The 21,416-nt window shown below is 41.1% G+C and overlaps 2 protein-coding genes across 2 annotated transcripts; one reads left to right on the top strand and one right to left on the bottom strand.

Moving 5' to 3' along the window:
- Window positions 1-7,282: 7,282 nt before the first annotated feature.
- pafah1b2 (platelet-activating factor acetylhydrolase 1b, catalytic subunit 2) lies at window positions 7,283-10,165 on the bottom strand. Its single transcript, XM_070917863.1, has 6 exons — window positions 10,096-10,165; window positions 9,603-9,684; window positions 8,547-8,636; window positions 8,244-8,360; window positions 7,692-7,814; window positions 7,283-7,561 (listed from the first exon to the last, which is right to left on the bottom strand). The coding sequence occupies exons 2-6, from the start codon at window positions 9,681-9,683 to the stop codon at window positions 7,283-7,285; spliced, it is 690 nt and encodes a 229-aa protein (XP_070773964.1). The 5' UTR covers window position 9,684; window positions 10,096-10,165.
- Window positions 10,166-12,873: 2,708 nt separating this feature from the next.
- On the top strand, window positions 12,874-20,632 carry mpzl2b (myelin protein zero-like 2b). Its single transcript, XM_070917275.1, has 5 exons — window positions 12,874-13,041; window positions 16,834-17,003; window positions 17,473-17,683; window positions 18,069-18,237; window positions 19,303-20,632. The coding sequence occupies exons 1-5, from the start codon at window positions 12,981-12,983 to the stop codon at window positions 19,502-19,504; spliced, it is 813 nt and encodes a 270-aa protein (XP_070773376.1). The 5' UTR covers window positions 12,874-12,980; the 3' UTR covers window positions 19,505-20,632.
- Window positions 20,633-21,416: the final 784 nt, after the last annotated feature.

The following is a 21,416-nucleotide window of genomic DNA, read 5'->3' as shown; positions in this document are numbered from 1 at the left end:
TGAATCAGTCAAGTAACTCATGATGAGTTAAGGATTCGTTTATTATTAATTGATCATTTTAGTAACTCTGAGTAAAAATGGTGCCTTGAAAGACTTACTGAGTTGTTAGAGAGCTGTGAATGATTTCAGAATTATTGAAGCTGGTTTGTAGCAAGAAGCTTCCTGAGTCTGGGGGGACAAACATGAGAGAAGAAAACTCATTTTTATGTGCAGGTATCCTTGAGCAAGGCACTTAATTCCTTAAAGCACTGCAGTGGCTCCACTCAGTAAAACACTGTGGTTGTATTCGTTCACTGAGGTTGTATTAATGTGTAAATTTGAGGCAAAATTTGACACCACTTGACTTTGAGGTTGAGCTTTCAGGTAGAACTGATAACTAATAATTGACCCCTGACCTGCCAGGAAATTAATGAAACTGAAAAACACATTTGTTACATTTGAAATATTCCACAAGCAAGCTAAAACTCCCCTTTTTTCATCCTTATCTCACAGTCTCGATCTTTTAAACATTTCTGCAGCTAATTTTTAGCAGAGCAGCGGCGCCCCGGCATTTTTGACACAGGCGCTATTTTTTCTCATTCCATCAGGGTTTTAAGGAAAGTGTGGAAACACCAACAAACTGCTGGCCTCACTGCAGTGGAATGCACTTTGCTGCCATACAGGGGCATAACTGGGGCAACGATTAGCCTTGAGGTTGAAGAGGTGGCCTTATGACTGGAGAGACGGCAGTTTGAATCCTTCGACTGTGAAAATGTGAATGGGGAAGCTCACCTCCTCCTCCTTCAACAGCTACCACTGTGCTGTTGAGCAAGGCTAGGGGGTGGACCTCACTGCTCCAGCGGCTCCAGTAGACAGCTTCTCAAGAGGAAGAATACAATGTTGTATACTTGAAAACAAAGGATATAGGAGACCAATGAATGTACCATATCAGGCACATGATGGGCCCCTGATGTGTAACTTCTGAGTCATAGTTCGAGGCCTAAATTTGAACCAGTCAAGCTGAACTAAAGGAGCCAGGTCCAGACCTCAAGACTCAAGTAAGTGGAATGGCCTTTCAGTCTGATTATCAGGCTAGAACTAATGCCACAGTTAGTAAAGTTGGTAAGACGGGACACTGATGAAAGCATCTCAGTGACGTGGTGGAAAAAGTTGTTGCCGGCTACTGCAGAGATCTGGCTTCAGTCTCTGGTGGTGGTGTTTCTGGTGAGACTGTCCTCTCAAGAAGAACGACGGCATCAGTCGTTCCAGCAAGTGCCCCAAAATGACACGCTTACATTCAAGTGACACAGCCCCCTAGTGGCTGTAGCACTTATGATGGGAGCATTTTCCTTCAGGAGCAAAAGAGATTTCTTCAATAACCCAAAGAGGAGTTATGGATTTAAGTGCTTTCCCAAGAGCAGATCAATTGCACTATTACAATTGACATTGTTTGCAGGTTTAAATGTCACACATCTTGAGATAAACCTGTTTCATTTTGACAACAATAATCTGTTATAGATACCTTTCCACAGATGAGAAGGGGAAAAGGCAGCTTGTCCTACTGAAGATTTTGCTCTGAACTACATATAAACAGCAAAAATCCAGCTTCTTACTGTAAGGGTGCAGACATGAATTGGCAGCAAAAGCAATGTTAGGCTGCTTTGGTTTGTATGCAGCAGGATGATGTCAGCCCAAGGTCGTTAAGTGACACCAGGAAAGGCTGCAGTCAAGAACTGATTGCCCTGGGTGAGAGGCTAGGGAAGTAAAGGACAGCCCGACCCTGACCTGAGACCTGCTGAATTAGCTTTAGGAACAAGACAATTATCGAGAGGTGCAGCGCACAAATCAATGGGTATAAATTGATCAATGGGTTTAAATGACCCGGAATTTTTCTGCACAGTTCGAGTGAGGCAGAGACGGTGTTACACGAGCCTTAATGCAGGTAACACACCTCATTTTGCAGCAAATTATGAACCAGATAGGTTGTAATTTTGGCACCTTAAGCACTGCCAAATTACCTTCCAAAGAGGTTTCATGGAGGTGTAATTTGCAGTGGAGATCCTCAATACATGAGAGGGGTTTTCAAAACAGTGACAAGCAACTGTGTTTATGAAATAGAGAAGCACTCAGCTGGAGACTGCAGGTTTGGAGACTGGTTAATGCATGGATGTCACATCAGATAAGATAAAAACTGCCTCCAGGCTGAGGTCAACATGAAGACTGAATATGTGTGTGTGAATGACTCATAGGCATGAATATGGTTGATGTGGAACCACAGAGGAAGGTGCTGTGGTATGACTGCATGCGTCGTTAGTTCAAAAAGGTAGGTCACAGGAGTATCAGGTGTAAATGGTGGGTAATCTGAGTCAGGAAGCAGGCGTTTCCTCTCAAAGCTGTTGGTTTTGAGGCCAAATATTGAGATCTGAACCCTCCATTCAAACGCCATGAGAGGATGGCAAAGCTGTTCAGGCAGCGTGACAAGTTGAAAGCTCAGAACGTGCAATCCTCAAAGCTCACCTTGAGGAAATGCTGCCTCGCTTTAAACCGTCGTTCAGATTTTTCTGTAGCCTGCCAAAACCCCCAGTTTCATTTCAGCACTGTGTGCTGCTGCAATTTATCACCTAATCAACCAATCATGACAGTCTTGCACCTTAGTGTCTGATGATAGCTGCTGCAGGGAAGCTGTAAAGTGCTTTGTGCAGAGGAGGAGGAGTTCCTCAGTGAAAGTGATGTGGCCTTTTGTCTGTATATGAATCCTAGAGTCACAGTCATGTAAAATCATGTGCCAGATAACGTTCTTGCTGTTGATTTATAAAAATGCCTCTTTCAGAAACAGGTACAAAAGTTGACATTTTATAACACTTAATTGAAACTGAACTATTAGGAATATAAGGGTGCAATGATTCACAACACTCTTTTACTGCGAGTGATTTTTTATTGTAATATTCATGTTTATAGAATTGTAATCATTGAGACTTTGCAAAGAAACAGTGGAGATGTACTTGAGGTGTCAGTCCATCATATTCTGTATGTAATAAAGCTAAAATTAAACAACTAAAAATCTCTTTACTGCATTAGACTGTGTTCATGAGGGCCCTCTCCTGGCTGATACTGGTTACTACCGCAGGCAGAAACATTTCAAACACCTAATAAAAAACCTCCCGCTCTCTTGGCGACAGCCAGTGCAGATGACTGTTGTGAAATACCTGCTCTGCTGCTAAGCATAAAAACAAAGGCTGCAAACTTTCATTACGGGTTTGGGGGTTTTCTAAACTTCTGCTTTTATCACGACAACAACTTCTGTATTTCATTTCCTCCGAAAATGCTATAATCTGATTGTGAAGTCGAAACATGTGATGGATTTATTTTAACTTTTGACCAAGAAATGCAACATCACAAGGGCCACAGCACATGGAGCTGGCACAAATATGCAGTTAAATACCTGACCATTTATAAAATCATGACATCTGAGGGCCATCGTACCAAATGACGAGTCACATTACATCAAAGAAACTGAACCCCATGAGCGACATTTGACTAATTTAGACTGGAAAGCCACTTATTTTCAAACAAGTAAATTAGATTTTTTGGAATATTTTATCACAGAGGCCATCAAGTCAAAGAACTAAATCAACAGTGGACCAGACTTGTGTATAGCTACTCACAGTATGTGGACAGTTTTCTCTGATGCTTAATGCTTAATAGCTTGTGTCACTGCTGAAGTGGTTAATGAGTTGGCACTTCAGTATACGATCAGTGTCCCTGCTGAGTGACTGTGCTGCGTTATTAGATACACTACAAAACCTTTACTATCTGCAGCATGTGACATACAGGCAGCCACTGCACCATTTATCACATTTATGACAAACCCTGACCCCACAGGTTCGTACATAAAGCAACACCTTGATAGGCGAGAATGTGTATCTAGCGTGTTTTTAATGTTTTTTTTTCTTCTTGGTTCATACAGGCCCTCTCCCCAGTCATCATGCTACTTTAATACTGATGGTGGCACTCGTTTGAAAGCAATAGAAGCTTCACGGAATACAGGAGATACCAAACTCTCATCTTTACTGATTTTTCAGTTTCAAAGACACCCTTCAGATGCTAAGTGGTGCAGACTCCCGACACTGCCAAGCTTGTGAATATTGAAATAAAGCCAAATTTCAAACAGGTCAACAGAGCAGGAACACCACACAACTTGCCGGTGAGGCCTCTGCTTGTGGTAATGCCTGTTGGGATTAGAAAGTTATCATTTCCCATTTCCAAACTGTGTGCTGACAAAGCAGTCAGATATTCATCTATAGTTTACATGGCCAGTTTTAAAAACATTAATCGACAATTTAGATTTGGATCACTGGCAGTCTAAACATATATGGTTTAGATGGAAAGTGTCCATTAGTTTTGCGCTGAGCTAAGTGTGTTGTTCTTCACACTCAGCCGACAGTCTGCAGCACGGGCCTCCAGATGGAGCAACTATTTTAGCTACACTGGGACAGTTTTGGGTCACAGTTAAAATTAATGAGAGCAACATCAAAAGTGAGCGAATGGTTTATTAACTAAAATATTTTACAACTGGCCAGCAATCATATACACTCCAGCACACCCAACTAAATGTTTAATGAGGACGTTTTAACATAAGTCTACATTGCTTCCGAGTGCTATTGGTGAATTATTACAACATTAGAGATGTTAAATTGGTGAAATTAATTAGGCAAAAGGAACTCTCTGGATAAAAGAGAGAAGGCGTGGAACAAGCAGTGAGCCTTGTTAGTGGCTTTTTCAGATTAGTTCTGTGATCAAATGTTTCCCTCTGCTGGTGAGCGTGTAACACACAGTGCTGCAAATCACAACCACAAATGAGTTTTGTGCATCCTCACCTTTCCTTTAAAATTCAAATCGGTCACTCATCACAAGTGACAGATGTTGGTAATGATCAGAAATAGAAAAGATTTCTCCCAACACATGATTAGATCCTTGTTTTCTTTTTTATTGGAATGCTTTACCTCAATAAACGTGACAACGAGCCAAAACAGTGCAAATACTGTATCGCACCAAACACAGACTCCCACAATCTGAACCCCCCTTCAAAACATCCTTTTCTCAAGCTTCACACATCTTATATACATCTGGGGTCACTTCTAGACACTCATACGTCCAACTTACACAATCCAGTACCAGCCACACTGTACACAACCGTCCCCATGAACACTTAAGGCACACACACATACACCATTTATATTTAAACACAGCACGCAGGTGTGCAGAGCTTAAGACAGCAGTAACGTCGGATACTTGGATGCTTGACAAGAGACTCTCAGTCACAATTTGAACAGAATCGAGCCATGAAGAAACAGCCACAGTGTAAGCTCACAGACGCATGGTTTTCTTAACATGACCTTTGATTGCTTTTTAGCGTTTAGCGTAACAATATTCAGTATAGCTGTGTTCAGTAGCTTTTACCATGTGGCTACTTTTCATTCCTAAAGATATTCAGTAACTATACCATGTAGAGATGTCAGGCCCCAGGGTGGCAGGGCTGGGTGAGAGTCAACTACAAATACACTAGGGAGAGATATAAAGAGGAGGTGAGAAACAGAATAAAGAGGTGCTTCTAAGAGAAAATACTGTATATTCATGTATTTAGGAGGGAGAGGGAGAGAGAGCCTGTGCTAGTCGAAGTTAAGTCCGACTGTGAATATTGGGATATAATAGTGTGAGATACAGACACAGAAAGAACCTGTCTCATGTCCCAAATCAATCTGTGTTTTTGTTATAAGCAATGTGAGGTGACAGCAGTTTGTTATAAAAAATAAAATCAAGTGCACTGATGCACTGCAATACTGCTGAAAAACAGTGCACACACAATCGTCAAGACACGGGAACATCATGGCCTGAAATAACGTGTTGAAATCTCTTTTTCTATTCATAAATGTCCTTCAACAGACACCAAGTCAAGAATTTAAAAAGCTTGCAGGACGTCGTTCAGCAATACAAAACATATGAAATGTGTAACCTGCTTCTTGTTTTTTAGACAATAGAAAGAAATGTCACAGTAGATTTATCTGGACCCACATGGTGAAATGTAACTCTACCCATACAACTGCTGGATGTGATAGAAGCTTTGCACGTAAGCAGCAGGGTCGGGGGTGTTTGGAAGACCTATGCAGATTATCAGGCAGGTAGGTTCAACAGCCTCACATCACTAATGAATATGTAAAAATACATGATTTTGACAGACGTTCACTCGTTTAATACAGAAGCGTTTCGACACCAAAGTTGCGGCTCGTCTTAGGACATGCATGCAGCGAACGCCAACATCTGGCTTGAGCTGAACCTTTAGTTCAGTGGTGATTTTAGGTGACACAGGAGTGAAGAAGTGATCTACTGCATGTGCGGTCTGTGGACAGGTACAACTCTCCAGATTTACGCTGATCTATTCTTATATTGATTAACAGTTTCAAAAGACATCTAAATAGTTACACACAGCGTTCAAAAGTGAACATTTAGAAGACTTAGTGCTCCTTGTTTGGCTGAGTATATGAATAGTACACATAAAGAGCTGGACTGACAAAACTATCATAGTAAATTTGTGTAAATTACTTTATATGTCATTTGCGTCACAGGATTATGCTTTAAGCAAAAGTGTCTAATTGTGAGAGTAATCTTTTAAATACTACTCATTACAATACATTGTGCGCATCTCAGCAGTGACCTGGTCTTTAGCATACTGGTCAGACTCATAACATTGTACAATGTTGGGTAACGCTCTGCCTACGGTGAGTGTGTTGTGCAGTGAACCTCTCATGCGTTAATAGAGAGGCTGCACAGCGAACCGTTTGCCGGACATCAAACAAAACATGGTGGAAAAAAAATCCAAATTTTCGGTTTTGTATCATATCTCCTTGCCCCAGGTGACAGAGGGAAACACACATTTTATCCACAGGCCAAGATTAATCTGTGTGTGTGTGTGTGCCACTGCAGTCCCTCATGATCTCAGTATATCTGTCTATGATTCAGAGTAGTTTGACCTTGGTAAATCCTTCTGCAATAGGAGTTACTGATGCAATTACAGTGTCTACGTCTGTAGTGAGGTCTCTCTCCCTCTTCAGCACCTCTCCACACCCAACCCTCCGCTCATGAATGTGATCCCACTCCCGTCGTGGGCCCACTCACATTGGGGTGCCTCTTCCCCCTATGAGTGAGCCCTTCCTCCTCCGGATACCAGGGACATGTCTCCCCCGTCTCTCCCACAACAGCGGGTGAGACATGCCTCTGGATAAATGTGCTGCTCGGCCGCGGCCCCTCAAACCAGCGACGCCCGTCTCTCCTCTGGCGTCTCCTCCAGTATCTGGAGCAGCAGGTCACTGAGGGGCTTCGCCATGCTGCGGTAGCCTGTCGAAGTCAGGTGGAGGAAGTCAAACATGGCCTGTTGGATGATGGTTCCATCGGAGTGGACGAACTCCCCACTCACATCCAGGAACTGAGCCTGGCCCAGTCGCGGCAGCCAGGAGCGCAGGAACCCGTTAACTGCCTCGTTCTTCTCCCTCAGTGGGTTTGGACGCTCCCCTCGAGGCAACAAACTCTGAGGAGTACAAAAATATATTTGAAAATAAAGACCACAAAGAAAGCTAAATGCCAAATATCTGCATCAACATATCTGTTTAAAACAAACTAGGTGCAACAAAATACAAGACATACAGCTAATTACTCACCAGTACAACGATCTTTGCCTTGGGGAGGCAGGAGGTGAGCAGCTGTGCAATAGCAAGAATTCCTCCTGCAACTTGCTCTGCTGTGTGTTCGTAATTGTTGGTTCCTACCCACAACACCACCACCTGGACAAGACCACACACAGACACTTTGTACACTTTCACTGATCAAAGCATGATACACAGTCCTAACTGAGGAACATCCTGTTAGTTGTTTTGAAATAATGAGTTCTCATGAATTGATATCTGGATAATGGGTTCCTAATGTCTATATCATTAGCACATGGACCATCAGGCCACCTGATCCTGCTACATCTGACAAGATGAGGAGGTCAGAGACAGCTACATGCAAGTTTTTTGCAAGAGGGACAAACAGTGTATGTGTCAACAGTGTGTGTACATGGTGTTTTGTGGATAACAGAAGTAAAATGTATATGCAAAAGTGTGTTCTGCACCAGAGATGTAAAAGTGTGTATGTGAGAGGTAAATACAATGATTTTGCCCTAAACTGTTGGTACTGCACTGTCTCTGAAGATCTAAGCTGGCTCGTCTCACCTTGGGACGGATGTTCTCCAGCTCTCCGTTCTGCAGCCTCCACAGCACGTTACAGGTGGTGTCCCCTCCAATGCCAAAGTTGAGCGCGTGAAGAGGAGAGAATAACTCCCTCCAGACCTGTGGACGGGAAACCAGAAATCTGCATTTCATATGAGAATTTCTGACTTCAATCAAATAACTCATAACATAAGATAATAAGTCACTGATGCAGACAGCAGAGCATGCTAATCAGTAACAAGACAAATTACGCATCAATATAAGACTAGTAGTGAGGCAACATGAAGGTAAGTATCAATGTCTCACCTCAAACTGCTGCATTAGTTGTACCATAGAATCCCCCACAAAGAGCACGTCTGGTTCAGCATCCTTACACTCCTGCACAAATCTTGTGTGCTGTAAAAAAAAACAAAAAAAAAACACAGCCTCATCACAACGGAGCTCGTGATGTAGTCCATAATTATGAAAGATAAGATAGTTGAATGACAAAAAGTTACATTTTACTCACAGAAAATAATACAATTTAATCAGTTCCATATTAGGCTTTTCAGTCTGAGTTAACACCTTTGTGTTACGAGTTTTCTAAATCTTAGCTGTGGGATAATACTCGTCAGCCTTCCAAGTCAGACACGACACGTCTGGTGCCCCATCTGACAGAGAGCTTGAAGTAAAGCAGACTGTCTCAGTCCGATTAGCTTTGGAGGATTAACTTTACATTGACCTACCAGGAGGTGCCACTAAACAAGCTAGACAAAGTGGTGCTCTGAAAGAAAGTCTTGGCAATGGTTACAATTTATTTTAATTAATATAATGATGGCACCTACATCAACCTTTACCCCACTGATATTATTGAGAATATCAATAAACCACCATCTCATGACATTGTGCAGATCTAGCTTGCATCCCTTTATTTCAAAATATTCTGCTCACAATAATCAGTTGCAGAGGATCACAACACAATCACCAACATCAATGGTAGGAATCCAATGCAATATTTAATGTGTTATTGCTGCCTTATAAATGTAAATAGCAATCTAAGAATAAAGTCATACATTCCAACAAAACGGGCTGATTTATGTTGATAACTTCAGCATACATATATACTAGGCTTGGCTTTTGTAGGAGTGGAGAAACAGAGTCACATAGAGAGAGAGAGAGATAATTGAAAACATGCATTTCCCTGCCGTCAAGTTTTGTTTAATCTTTTGTGGTGTGTAATTAATGTCATGTAAAATCATGGATAATTCTTTGAGAAATAAGTCTTCTAGGTGGTAAAATGCATTCAGCCTGCAGGAACAGATCTGGTCATTTTTATTTGATAAAGAGTGAATGTTTTCGACAACAACGATTAACACCACCAACCTGTGACATCCACCGTCCATCTCCTTGTACATCCTCTACTGGCTGAGCCACTGCAGCTGGGTTCAAGTCATCACCACTCATCCTACAGGAGACACCACCGCTTATTTAAATAAAACCATACACAGCTTTAATAAAGAGGAAGGGTTCATGTTGTTTTAGGTTGCTACACTATGAGGAAGACAGCATCAGCACCCGCTAGCTGAAACCATAGCTGTGATGAAGCAGCTTAACGCTGCTGGAGCAGACAGACTGGCCTAATACGGATGTAGGCTACTTTCGCTTTCAATGCGGGTGATTATGGATCACAGAGCAGATCGCATTAAATCCTCTGAGTTACAGTTTATCTGACGTTAGCTTGTTAGGTAGCTAGCCAGACCAGCTAATGCCTGGAGACTGTTACGGCTGCATCCCTGATACTAAACGTTTGACACGCCCGTTGTTAATAGGAGTATTTACAGAAATGTCTTTATTCTTAATTTACAAGACAAACTACCTTGCAGGGCGTTGGCCGTCACTTCTCGGGCTCCCTCGGCTTCAGAGTAACTCCTTTGCCCCAACCTCACTTCACCGCTGTCGGGTAGTCGAAGCGGGTGATGCTCGCTAGCTACCGTTAGCTGTTAGCAAACTGACTCTAGCTAGACGAGACAACAAAAGGTGTGTCAAGAAGGCAAACTACAGAGACTCTTTCGCGGGGAGAGCGCCGATCTGCTACCATTAGCCGTAACACCGTTGGAGGGCACTGCAGTGAGTTGGATATGTTTCACCCTGAGATTTGCCTGACGGGTAGCCCTTCATTGCTGCCTGCATACATTCCCAGACCCAAACTCTTATCACGACCAACAACTAACTTTAGCTGACCGTCTGTGGCATAAACACTGCTACCTTCTGGAAATTATGGAGGTTGTAGAGGCCGACACACAGCTTCTGAATGATCTTTCCTGAGAGGTCAACCACAGGGCAAGAAACACCCTTAAACCCCTGATCCCGCAATGAATCATGGGTGGATCGTTGGTTTGAAAATGCGATAAAAAAATGTGTTTTACTTCGGATTTCCAAACAACGAAGTTCCTCTCCATTATTTGAGATAATTTCAGTGAAGGAAAATACCTTTAAGTGGGAGGGTATCTTTTTGTTTAAACAATGTACAGCAGCACTGCCGACATCTTTGCTGTACGACACTGTATACTAAATCTCTCACTTCCACTCGTGGCCCATCTTGATCATGGAGCTACATCCATGCCCGCTGTGTCAGCTGATCGCAATGCATCATGGTCACGTTAGATCAAATGCTGCATTCCTGTACTGTAGGAAACACAGGGCATATCAACTTCCTATTTTATAGCTGTTGACAGTTGTAGGGAATAATGTAGGTTATACTTTAAAATACAACCAAAAGAAATGACGCATTTTTATTGGGTCAGTTTCCTCTGTCGTGCAGATCTCAATAGTATAGGTTTAATTTGAACAATGTTAAGCTGCAGGTGCCTCAAAAATTGTTTTAGTTGATGATGAAGCTGATGTGTGTTGTGTCTCATAGACTGATGTGTCTTGTATTCCATAGACTGTTTTACAAAGTGGCTAATAAAACATTTAAAATGCCCTTTTAGACATTTTTAGCACCGACTGCCTTCAAATTTAAATTTAAGTTGAAGTTCAAATTTTAAATACTACAGCATAAGTGAAAACCATTACATTATATATATTTTTATTTCTTGGGGTTCATTTTGAATTGCATCCTCCTGTTTCTTCTGATTAACACCGTCCTTTAATGGTAGCTACATCTGCCGGGTGCGCAACATGCCAGACGTACACGGCAGAAATGGAGAGGTTGTCCTCAGAGTCGTCAACGAGACTACAAGTAGGCTATTTTTCATTCCTGGTGACACTTTGATATCCATAAACCATGCATCAATGTGGAGCCAGTTTTGCCACTGGTGTTTACCAATTCAGTGGCCATTCACTGGCAATGTCTTTAGGATAAACTTCGTGACAAGTTGACTAGGGGATCAGTTTTGGTCTCCCTGAGCATGGGAATTGACTTTCACCTCAGTAAGTCATAGCTTTAAGGAGGAGACTGGGACACCACTTAAAACAGCTATTGTTCCCTAACTCTCTCTCCTTCTCTTTTTTCCTTCGCAGGTTTTGATCCATCTGACTCATTCATGGCTTTGCTTGATATGATTGGTGCAGTTTTGAGTGTAAATCTAGGTCCAACTATTAGAACTAGAAATGAGACATTGCTACAATGTGGTGGAGGATTTAGATATCCTCATGTACAACAAAGACTATAAGCCTGACAGACAGATGAGTTCACTGTTGAACACCGGGTCACTTTTACTTCTAAATGATTCTGTTGGTATGAAAATCTGCGGTCTGTTTTTTTAAACTCCTGAGCCTGTGTTGTGTCAGTGTTCTTCTTAACATCAGTATGTCCCATGTGTTACATACTCAGTGTTTATAAAGTGGTTATTAGTTAATGATCTCCAGTGCACATCCACTGAGATGGACTTTTCAGTGAAGTAGGAGACATGTCATAATCAGATGTGTAATAACTGAGGGAATTAACACAATTAAATGTCCAAGCATTTCGACATCAGTGCACTGGTCAAACAAATGTCAGTGACTCATGATGTTTCTTTTTAAACCTTGCCATAAATATATACAGTATATGTTTCCAGCTGAAGGAGATATTAAATCTAATGCATACTTGTCAAATTAAGTAATTCAGAGTATCTTTTCTTTTTTCTTCAGAGGCCTTCAGGGGAAATCAGTGACTTTTTTTGGGGTGATTTCTGGACAGTTTTAGCAAATAACTCAGAATCTATAATTCTAAAGAAAAAAACTGAACTGAACAATAAAATAACAGTGATGATACTTATTATGACTTGCCATCATTGCCATCACACAAAACACTTTCCTCGTATTGCGCATAGCACATGAATACAACACAGTCTTTGTTTACCTTTAGCTTGAATGAAGAGTGACACATGTGTTTGCGGCCACAAGGTGGCACCAGCCAGCAGACAATTAACTTAATAATTCAAAATGTAACTTGACTGTCAGTTATTAACAGCTCTGGCTTATTAACCGCAAACCGGGTGCGCATGTTTGTAACAGCCCAAGCGGAACCGTGCAGGTGCGGAGAGGCAGGTCGCGTCGCTAACAGGTTATGCAAGAAGTGAGCGAGGAAACGCCGCCCTCCATTCAGGTGTGTACGCAGGCTGACTCACAGTTTGTCCACCGGAGCGCAGCCTCGCAGGAAGCCCTTTTTCTTCTTCGACAGTCCGCGGCGACATCGGCGTTTATGACTCCTTTCAACAAACTTGCATGAAGCGACTTTTTTAGAGGAATTAACCCGCCGGAGTTGAGGCCGTATAAATGTTTTATCACGTGTATGGGATATGGCCTGTGCTTCTCCTGGGAGGATTCGTGGTGCCAGGTGAGTTTCAACAACTTCCTGGAGAGAGTATCGATGACTTCAGTATGTTTTCCTTAACTTTAGCAAAAGGCGTGTTAAAACGTGATTTCTGTTCTGGTAACGATGACCCACCGCAGGACTCCAACAAGCACTACAAAGTGTGCAGGGAGCTTGTTTAGCTTCACTTGGCCTGGACCGACCTTTAACACGAAGGCTTCTCGGAGGGAGTACTAGTATAACATAACCTGCTGGCAGAAATAGCGTCACACAGTATAATGTACAAGTATTTGTACACGTTCAGATTTACATACATTTGTGGTGTCACAGGTGTTGATATTACTGTAGTTGTTTATGAGGTCATGTATTTTTTTCTTTCATTGGATTGTTATACCATTATGTTTATGTATATATGTATATAACATAATGTGTATTTGTACCATTCTGTTACAACTCTTTACGATCATGTGTATTTTATTTAAAATATGTCATCAAATATTTGAAGATGTAAGAGCAAAGAAGATGAACTTCTTCCTACCCAAATCCATAATAACTGGTCATCACTGTCTGTAAACACATTTTCAGCAATATTCTTTGTTTTTGTAAAGATAAACTGTACACTGTCGTGATCCATTGCGTTGGAGGTATATAGGCTTACCAGCCCAATCAAATTATTATTATTATTTTTAGAACAAAAAGTGGCCCAGTAGGAAGAAGGGGGCTGATAATTTCAACAGTTACATTGTTCCATAACTTAAATCTAACGTCTCAATTGAATGTAACATGTAACTATGTCTCAATGATGGGCAAACGTTATTGTAATGCACTTATGAGTTCAGGCAGTCACTGGATCACAGATACAAGAGATCTACAGATTGAATACCAACCAAAGCAGCACTATAGATATTTTAGATGGTTGATTTGAGATATTTTGCTGCTGAATTAATCTCAAACACTGCAAAGTTATGCCCTATAACAATAACATCCCGAAGGCATTCAGTTTTTGCAAAAGCTTAAAGTGAAAGTAGGACATCAGCTACACTTATTACCATTGAGTTGAATCAACACCTCTGACAGTCTGAACATTGTGAGCTTCACCCAACTGGTATTTACTGAGGGAATATTGTTTATGGCATTTTGTTAGCCCAGATGAGCAATTAAATAAAGCACCCTCTTTGTGCTGATCAGTGTCATTTTGCGGGACAACAGTGGGTACAGTGGATGTGTCGATTCCTTGTTTTTCAGCAAATTTCAACAAACCAACAAACATATTAGTCAGTAATATATTAGTAGATTTTTGGAAAAATACACTGATTGACCTGATGGGGGTGCTTAAGTAAAACTAAAAACAAAATTACTAAATTCAGGGAATTAAGTTTGTACTGTATATTGAGCAAACTAATTATCAGTTGTAGTTGAAGAAAATGTAACTTGAGACAACACATTCCTCACAAATCCTGCTATTCATACCACAAATCCAGATGTGCCAACAGATTCCATTGATTGGACTGTTGGAGACGTTGTAACAAGGGTTGACATTCAGTGCTAATTTTAGGGTAGTTTCAACAGGTTTTATCTAAATTAGTACAGAGATTACAAAAATTGGCCCAAATGCATGACACTTGATAACTGACCTAACAACGTCTTTCTATTAACATCAGATTTTGTTTTGCTCAAATAGCCTGCCAGTTGTGAATATGGAGGAGCTGTTCAGACAGGCCAGCTTGGAAACACCTGGCGTGGTGGGCTGGGCTGGGCTGGGCTGGGCTGTGGTGGGGGTGCCTTATTTCACGTTTGAATGGTGGAAAATGACTACTAGACTACACTGTGCTCTCCATTTTGTGTACAGCAGAGATTATAGCCTAGAGGTAGACTTTTAAACTTTAGATTGAAGCCAACAGTCTTAGAGCAGCTACCATGAGTGTGTCCCTGTAGATATCTCAATGCAGACTTACATTTTAAGCTGTATGTCTGATAAGCAGTCTCATGACGCCACAACAGATAGATAACGTGGAGCAGGCTTTGTAACACAAATAGTCAGTCATAGTGTTCCCAGGCTCTTTCCAGTAAGGGAGGTATTACGGGAGCACTGAAACTAAACTATAATTCACCTGGAAAGCCTTGGAAATAACTTTGAATTCATTCCGTTTTCAATTGGAGAGTAAAAAACAGTAGGGGTGCTAAGAGAAAGATGTACAAAAAATACATATTGACAAAAAAAGAGCAAATTTTGTCATTGATATTTAACTGGATATTTACAACAGATAATGATGAAAATAATTTTGATGGGTAGTGAATAAGAATTCCACTTCCAGCTTTGATCGTGCTTCTCCGTCTCATTCTTGTATCAGTTTCATCCTGTTGGCTGTTCAACAAGCTCACGCGTGTTTTATGGGGTTAATACAGTTTTCTTGCTTAAATGTCATGCAAATGTAGCATTTGTTCTTCAGTTTGGTAAAATACGCCGACACATTCAAACATCCTCTTCCTTCTATGTCCGGCGACACACATGAAAAGTTAAAATAGTGCTGTCTCTGGTGCATCCTGGTGTAAAATTCCCGTTTGCAGCCAGCAGGCATCGATAAGAGGAACTGATAATCTTGGAGTTAAGTTCTCAGGAATTAGACAAAGAAACCCACTCACAATGGAAACGGATGCGGATTTCCATACCTATGGGAATAAATATATCATTTAATAAATAGATCAAGTGACAGAGAAATTAAAAGTAGATACATTCAATTAATAAATTGCAAAAGATCTCTGGCTGACACCTGAACTTCTTTGGGGTGATACTTCAGTGTGCTGTTGAGACCTCTTATGTCACAAATATTGAATTTTCTTTTCTTTTCAAGGTTTTTGTGCCTCTTCTATTTATTGTCCAATGTCAGTAAGTAGATCTTAGTGATGGGTTAATTTTTGATCTGGTAAGTATTCTATTAATCCCTCTTTTTTATCATTCAATTTTATATTGTTTACAGAGTTGCTTTATGACAGTGTGCGAGTCCCTGAAGGTTCATACAGAGACGTCCTACTGAATACTATTATCCTCTTAAGTTTCTTCTACAGTCATACATTTAATTTTTTCCTTCCTGTCCAGGATTACAGAACATTCTTGGCGTCTTCTTCTCCGTGGTTTATTAGAAGGAATGCTTTAATCCGGCGGTCCACAGGTCTGCTCATCACTGTGGCTGACAGTGTGATCCAGATTTAGCTCAACTATTTAACTTTACCCCTTGAAGGAGATAGTGTAGTATACTTAAGCATGGCTTCAAGTAAAACATGATGGAAAATTGTTCATTTTAAGTAATAAGATGTATTATCGAACAGATGTTGAATAAAACATGCAGGTCTGCTCTTTTCAGATAATATTCCCTGTGTTTCCCTGTAGGCGCCGTCCCTCTGACCCTCTGTACTTGTTCACACATGCAATCATTACCCCATAGTAGGCGTAGCAGCTGCTCGATTATTTGAATTATTTGCTCTCTTGTTTGCTGCGCTTAAGTGAAGTCATGTAAAAAAATGGAAAATGAGGTCTTACAATCTGAAGCAGTGGCTGTAGAATAGGTTGTGAGTCCCAGTTTCTAGCTACAGACGCTGAACACCAGAGATCTGAGGCACGTGTGTCAACCTTTAGGGGTGTTTCTGTGTTAAATAAGCAGTGAAAACTAAGTTTGGTGCTGGTGTAATGAATTACTCTGAGGAATGAAATAAAGAAAGTTTGAAATGTGCTCTGTGAATGAGTCAGGTGGTGGAGGTTTGTGTATAAGGTTAAGTTAATGATGATGAGTATTCTTCCTCACTTGGCTGTCTTTACAGGGGTGAGACATGTCAGTGGAATAGTTATTCACACTCCGACTGAGGTGGAAGCGGTCAACGGGACGAATGTGAAACTGAAGTGCACCTTCAGCTCCACTCACCCAGTGTCGCCTCAGACCATCATCGTGTCCTGGAACTTCCGTCCCTTGAAGTCAGGATCGGATGAGTCGGTGCGCAGAAACCTTGTTCCTTTGAAAATGCTTTGAATGTGACTTTGTTGAATTTTCATGTCATTATTAATGAAACCACAGATCAGAAATAATGCATAGCACTAGCATGTCAAATGCAGAAGGGAAGAGCCAGTGGCTGGTCTGCTTGTTGCTAATGGCGACACAAACAGTACATCATTTTATGTCTTTCATACAACATGAGATACAAATCTCGTGATAGATGGGGACAATCCCACGACACAGTAAACATGTTAATATAGCTCTTGGTGGCTTTTAAACAAATATACTGCACATAATATTTGAAAATATAACAGTTCAGGGAGTAATCTTTGAGTGAGCGGGGTGCCCAGGACATTCTTCATAGTTTGGCTGCTGACGTCTGAGTTGACCTCGAGTTTTTCTCATGCTTGCTAATCTGTTTGGAGTGATAAACTCTCTGCAATGTTGCTGGGTTGTGTTTGTGTGTCAGGTGTTTTACTACCAAGAGGTACCATACCCTCCCCAGCAAGGACGTTTTAAAGGCCATGCGGTGTGGTCGGGAGATATTATGAGACGAGACGTCTCCATCACTCTGCATGAGGTGCCTCCGACCTTTAATGGCACCTACATCTGCCAGGTGCGCAACCGTCCAGATGTGCACGGCAGTAATGGAGAGATCGTCCTCCGAGTCGTCAACAAAGGTTAGACTGGCAGCACTGCATGCTTAGAAGAATTAACTTTTAGGAAAATGAAAAGTCTGTCACATTTCTTTTATCTTATTTTTGCTTTTCAGTCATTTCCATCAAATTGTTCAATATGGAATTAGAAGGTGGTACTTTATTGGTCCTTGTAGAAAAAAGTCTGCTGTAATGCTCAGGCCTTTCCACAGGGAGGTCAGGGGTCAGGGTCTTCCCCTGGTACAGGTAGGGGTTCAGTGTCTTGTTCAAGAGAACTTACTGAAGTGAAGGACAGTGTGTTATTTTTTTTTTCTAATTGTATCTCTATTTTGTTCTCTTAAGTTCCCCAACATGTAGCATTCAGCTTTCACCCACTGCTATCAGTGATTTTGGGTCTTGTTGCCTCCAGTTTCCCTCTCTGAGATCGGCATCCTGGCAGCAGCAGTTGGAGGCGCCTGTGGTGTCATCCTGATCCTCCTCTGTATTTTCGTGGCGGTGAGGTTCTACAAGAGGAAGCGCATGGAAAACGACATTGAACTGCACCCAGGGGAACGCGAGTTGAAGGACCCGACCGTGTGGTGAGGGCCAGAGAGCCGGAGCTCCTCTTCTTCTTGGGACTGGTGTGGAGTCTGATTGGCTGTTTGGGTCCACTCTGCTGGAAAAGACAAATGAAAGTTGAGGGTGGGAAGGCATCTTTTTTTCTTCCATGTTTGCGCCTCCAATGTGAACCTCTCAGATATTCTTGTAGTTCACTTACTTCAGTATTAGAGACATGATGTCCCACCCTTCCCATTTGTTGTAATCCAAATCTTTATACATTTTTATATGTTTTTACCGAAAGTAGCCAGTGATTGTAATTACTAATTATATTCTGAGTTTTAAACTGTGGAGTAGGAGATGTAAATATGGAGGGATTTTTCTAACTAAATGCTGTTCTTGAAACTTGATCATTAGCCTCAATTCACAGCAGCAGTGCTGACTGCAACAATCAGGCTGTTTTGCATTTTTCTCTGTTGATTTGTTCTTTTATAATATAACCATGGAATGACCAGTTAAAGATGTTTTTAAAATCATTAGTTGTTTTATCATGTGTTTTACAGAATCATCACTTGAAACAAATAATTGATCATATTCCTAAAAAGCAAAAAGAGCACTTCATACATGATACTGCTGCAGTGAATTGAGTCATATCCTCTCTATTGCCTGCTACTGACGGTAAAAGCTATGGAAGATAACAGCAGATAAACATTTTTTACCTTCCCTTTTCACTGTGAGCAGCAGCTGCAATAACAACTGCTGCTTCACAGTTTGTGCCACTTTGGAGGAGTGGAGGAGAAATGTTCATGAACTGATGTTCTGGTCATCTTTGTCCACGGATGAAAGCAGTACATATATTCCCGGTGGTACTCTGGCTGGGTTAATTTCAAGCTGAGGATTCTGGGTATTGTATTCTTTAAAATCTCTATCTCCATTATTTTGGCAATGGACATTTGCTAAGGTGAACCAGTGTGGGCTTCTTGTTCATTTGCTACACTTTCCAGATATCCATGGGTAGCATATCTCATTGTTTCCGTGTGTGTGTGTTTATACGTGCACATTGCCTGTGTGTGTGATTTAATTGTTTTTTTCGGGGGTTGTGTCAGTACACCTGAAGAGGCAGTTCATCTGACAGTTGTGACGAAGGAGAAAGAAGCCGATAGTTCAGATGATGAAGAGTCTGAACCCAGTAGCGGAGATGATGAGGAAGAGGAAGACAATGAAGATGATGATGACGATGATGACGACGATGATGATGACGACGACGACGACGACGGTGGTGACGGTGGTGGTGATGATGGAGATTAAATGGACACACTAGATTGATTAGAATCGTCTTTCCCATCATAACATCAGCTTTTTGCTATTCATCAACGTGACTTAAAAGATGACGTGTAATTTATTGTACTTTTTCAGAGTTCAGTGCATTATGGTCACTGAATTACATTAATACATCACAGTAAATGTTAGAAGAGTTCTCCACCAATTTAGCATTGCACTGCTGTAACTCTGTAATACTAACAATGGACAATTAAATTAATTGTTTTGCCCACATTACCCACATTGCAATTCGGCTGCCGACAGTTTAGTCCGAGATTCGGGTGCGTTATGCCAGTAGCTGCTAATGTAGCCGCGAGCCGCTATCCTCGAACAGAGGTGAGAAGCAGGCTTCTGGTAAACTGACTTCTTTCTAACTCCACACCCACTGATATTTTCACACAGCTCCCTGTGGAGCCACAAACAATTTTACAATACAATTTTTTCACACATGCAGTGGTGCTCCCCAACACAGGCTTTGATGACTAAATCAGTGGCGTTCCCCTTTAATTTCTGTGTTTGATGGATGTGAGTCTTGTTTGTTGTTCATGACTGCTGTAACTTTTCTTCTTTATGTTAATTTGACTGGATTCCCACACAGCTGCTGCTGGAAATCTACTGCCTTAGATCAATGTTGTGAAAATTAATACATTTTACAAGAGCCAGTTTAATTTGGCCCATTGTTAGAAACTGTGTAGACCGTGTTTGTCCAACTGTGGTGTTGCCAGATTAAATGTTTCTCCAGATCAGTTTCTAGCATCAGCTGAGAGTAGACAAATCAGAATTTTAAGTAAGAAACGGCTTTTAACTGTGTCATAACGCACCTTTGCAGAAGGGTTTGAATGCTGCTGGAAATGAAACAGGAGAATGGGTGCTGTCACTTAATTTTACTTTTTTTTTTTAAAGTCCACTATGAGATGTATGAGTGATAGTCAAAGCAAGGTGTTTACTACATTGGCAACATTGCACAAGGGATTTTGTATTTTGATTTTGTATATAGTGTAAAATAAGCAGAACTTTACACCCTTTTTTTTTCTTTTTTTTTAAACTAAAGTCCTGAATGTTGTCATATGTATCTCTATTTCGCAACTCTGGAATAAAGAACTGTTCTTGAAATGATTAAGTAGCATGAAGTGTATTTTGATAAAGATGTTCATTGTGTGGGAAAACATAAGCTCATGAGTGGACATTGGGTGGGGGAGTGTGAAATACCAACAATCAGCCACTCCTGTGTGTGTGTCATGCACGACAATGTACAAAAGAGTTACAGTAACACTTCCTGGCCTTAAAACGGGCGAGTAAACCTTACAGTTTATTCAGTTTTCGGCTCTAACGGTACAAAAAGAATCTTCAGCTCAATAAGTCGGTTTGTCTGATGTATTGGATCAACTTGTTTAAAGAGATTTCTTGAGGAGGTGCCCGCGTCTTGAAATGAGTTTATTTGTGTTGGGACATTGTTTTTCACTGGTTTTATTCAGGAGCACTTAACACCTACTGAACAATCATGAGAATACCACAGGCACTACTGTTCTATCCCTCACATTACAACCCACTGGAAAATCTGAGCATACCTTTCCTGTTCCCTTTTGGCTGGAGCATAAATTCATAAAAACAACAAAAGAGGACACATCACCCCCTGGTGGTATCTAACTATGTTTTCATACGCCGTAATTGGAAGTCTTTCTTTTTTTCTGTTGACTTTAAACACAATCCTTGCTTTTATATCCCTCTTAGAAAAATAAGATAAACAAAACTGTGTGTGTGTGTGTGTGTGTAACAGTTTAATAGCACAGTTATTGAGTCGGGGTGGAGAGGGACTCTGACATGTGGGAACATGTCTGGGACTACACAAGCTTCTCCACACTGATTCTTTTGCTCAATGTACATTGCACATTATTCCTCT

Source organism: Enoplosus armatus, chromosome 13 (assembly GCF_043641665.1).
Source record: "Enoplosus armatus isolate fEnoArm2 chromosome 13, fEnoArm2.hap1, whole genome shotgun sequence".
Lineage (NCBI taxonomy): Eukaryota > Metazoa > Chordata > Actinopteri > Centrarchiformes > Enoplosidae > Enoplosus > Enoplosus armatus.
This window is presented reverse-complemented; position numbering and strand designations above follow the sequence as displayed.